The 3,443-nt window shown below is 39.1% G+C and overlaps 1 protein-coding gene across 1 annotated transcript; it reads left to right on the top strand.

Annotated features, from left to right (window-relative positions):
• Nucleotides 1–1,354: 1,354 nt before the first annotated feature.
• Nucleotides 1,355–2,792, top strand: LOC107042429. Its single transcript, XM_015263474.1, has 2 exons — nucleotides 1,355–1,507; nucleotides 1,584–2,792. The coding sequence occupies exons 1-2, from the start codon at nucleotides 1,355–1,357 to the stop codon at nucleotides 2,790–2,792; spliced, it is 1,362 nt and encodes a 453-aa protein (XP_015118960.1).
• Nucleotides 2,793–3,443: the final 651 nt, after the last annotated feature.

Raw genomic sequence — 3,443 nt, forward strand, 5'->3', positions numbered from 1 at the left:
GTATATCAAAAGCTATCAATGATTCTAAGGCTGCGAAGGAAGCTCTCGAAGAGAGTAAGCGTCACAATCGTAGCATGGAACGCATTGCTCTAGGCGAGGGTTTATATTTGCAACCCTACAAGCAAGGCTTGGGACTCCATTTGAATCCAAAAAACTTCTAAAACTACCAGACCGAGCTCTCATTGATACCGACATCAGGAAGTTCGCAAAAGTTATGAAAATCCCTCATTTCCGCGGTGTCTATATGAGAAACGATATGCCGAAGAGTGGACTAAGGAAGGATGAATCGGCTATGGTGAATCTTGATAGTAGCGATGGACCTGGCACTCATTGGGTTGCATACCGGAAGAAGAATACAAAAGTTCTTTATTTCGATAGCTCCGGCAACCTACGTCCACCTCAAGATTTAGTAGATTATCTCGGTGCTGGTAGTATAGTGAAATATAATTATGAAAATCATCAGGACTATGATACAGTTATTTGTGGTCATTTGTGTTTGAAATAGCTCGCTGAAAAATTGGTATAAAATGTGTAACCATTCTTAGTGTTACATCAGTGTAGTGTTGACCATCATGGCTGATTCATTTACATTAACTTTAACAAGTACGACATCTATACTGGATGCCCACTATTTTCCACCGATTGAGTTATCACCGTTAAAAACCTATAGTGTGGGGCTTGTAGCGTTTTTAACTTACAATTCGATTCCCAACATTGACGAGGGATATAATAAATTTTACTATGTAAAAAAGGCTGACACTATGAGGGATAATGCGATTCCCAACATCGGTGAGAGATATAATGAAGATGGAGAAACTGTTCTCACATTACCAACTGGGAACTATGAAATTGAAGATATTGAAAAGCATCTGCAAAAAGCTCTTAAGGATGAAAAAGTCCAAGGATTCAGTCTCAAATCTAATGATCTCTTACTACGGAAATAAAAATTCCATGCGACATTTGGATAAACTTTGTTCCACCTGATTCGATTGGACAATTATTAGGATTCAAACCCAATATTCTCTCTAGTTTGGAGTCATACAAGTCTGATATGCCAGCATCCATTATCCATATCAATTCGCTACGCATTGAATGTAATATCACTCCAGGAGCCTACGTCAACAATGAACGAGCACACACTATACATGAGTTCTTCCCAAGTGTTCCTTCAGGATATAAGATCATCGAAGTGCCTGCTCAAGTCATTTACCTACCGGTCGTTGTGCAGTCAATACATCAATTGCAACTGAAAATTGTCGATCAAGAGGGACGTTTAGTTAATTTCCGTGGAGAAATTATTACTATAAGACTGCATATTAAAGCGAATTGAATAAGGAGAGGAAGAAGAAGAAGAATGAGTATTGTTTTCAATCAGAGTAAAGTTGGTAGCAGTTATAAAAGTCTCGTACCATGCCAGAAGTCTCACAGTCAACGGTCAGCTCTCAAGGGACTTACACCTCAGAACGTCAAGTATCTCAAGAGTCTGGGTCTGAAACTCCGTGGAAAGGCAAGAAAGTAAAGTATTGTTGCTGTTTCCTTATCGGCTGCTGCTATTTACCATGGAAGAAATTCTGAAAATTTAGAAACCCATCATTTTTGATGAGTCGATTGCCCATTATGAGATTCACGCTCATCAACCATTTGCTTCATCGACTCTCAACAACAATGATGAAATTCGCATTGCTGTGCAACATCAAGATTTGTATGTGCTTCCATGTAAGATCTCACTGGACATCTGCGGAAGATTGACAAAGGCTGATGGTACGACTGTTACCACAGCCACGAAATTTGTCAACAATGGTATTTGCCACTTATTCGAAGAAATTCGCTATGAGTTGAACGCTGTAGAAGTTGACCGATGTAAAAATGTTGGCGTGACAACACTCATGAAGAATTACATTTCTCAGAGTCCGAGTCAGACATTTTTATTGGAGAATGCAGGTTGGATCGTGCAAGAAGATAAGAAAATGACAGATAATGAAGGATATTTCAATATTTCCATTCCGTTGAGTATGATACTAGGATTTGCTGAAGATTATCAACGGATTATTATGAACGCAAAGCATGAGTTGATTCTCACCCGTTCACACAATGATAGCAATGCTGTTTTACAAGCCGAACCAGCACAAGGGGCAGTAGCAGAGACGTTTAAAATTTCACTCACCAAGCTCGAATGGATGATATCCTATATCAAGGTAGCAGATTCTCGGAAGGTCCAACTGCTAAATTATATTGCTAAGGATACACCTACACCCATCAGCTTCCGAGCTTGGGAATTGTACGAGTATCCTCTGTTACCTCGGACCTCGAAACACTTTTGGGTAGTAAAGTGGTCTACACAATTGGAAAAACCTCGCTACGTGATCGTTGGATTTCAAAGCTCCAGAAAAAATCATATGTACAGCAATGCCAGCAATTTTGACCATTGTAGTATTCGTGATGTCAAACTATTTCTCAATTCACAGAGTTACCCCTATGGAAACCTTAACCTTGATATTGCACACAATCAGTATGCACTGTTATACAACATGTACACAGACTTTCAAGCTTCTTACTATGGTAAAGAGCCTGACCCATTGCTGAATAGAGAAACATTCTTGAAGACTGCGCCACTTATTGTCATCGATTGCTCCGAACAAAACGAGTTCCTGAAATCTGGACCTGTAGATATTCGACTGGAATTTGAATCAACGCAAACTTTCTCCGATACTACAACAGCGTACTGCTTGATCATACATGATCGCATCATCGAATACAAACCTCTCAGCGGTGGAATGAAGAAAATGATTTGAAAATAACAAGAATATGTAAAAATAAATGTAATTTTAATAAGGATAATGAATAAATAGAATCATAATTTCAAATAAAAATGTGTTTTTATTCTACATTAGAAACTTTCTTACAAAACTCATAAGCCTTGAAACTCTCCAACATCCATTTTGCATTCAATTTCATTTCATACAAATATCCAAGCATTAATGCGATTGATTGCTGCTTCCCATCCTCTCCAAACTTCATCCTCTTAACTGCATAGTATTATTTTTGCACCGTCTCGAAGTCATCTTCAAGTCTTGTCACCAGAGCTTCGATAGCTTTTTGAATAACACTCGACTTCAGATCGAAAAGAGCTGGTAAAGTCAGCATAGAATTCTCCTGCAACTCGTCTTGATCCCTCCTCACAACTGCTAGCTGCTTTTCCAAACCTACAATATCCTCAAGAATTCCGAAAGCGTATTCTGGTGGATCGTCTCCGAAATGTCTCTCTACAATGTCAGCATGAGTCCATTGGTAATAAGGGGTACCAATCAATGGAATCATTCCGGCTGCTGCTGAGTTCTCCATTCTGACAAATAATATTGACGCTCTCGAAAATCAGCCTTATATACACTTCCATCCCTCCTCCCTCTTACTATATGTTCGAGGGAGGGAGAAATCTGATAAAT

Source organism: Diachasma alloeum, unplaced genomic scaffold (assembly GCF_001412515.2).
Source record: "Diachasma alloeum isolate Michigan unplaced genomic scaffold, Dall2.0 Dall_scaffold_00464, whole genome shotgun sequence".
NCBI lineage: Eukaryota > Metazoa > Arthropoda > Insecta > Hymenoptera > Braconidae > Diachasma > Diachasma alloeum.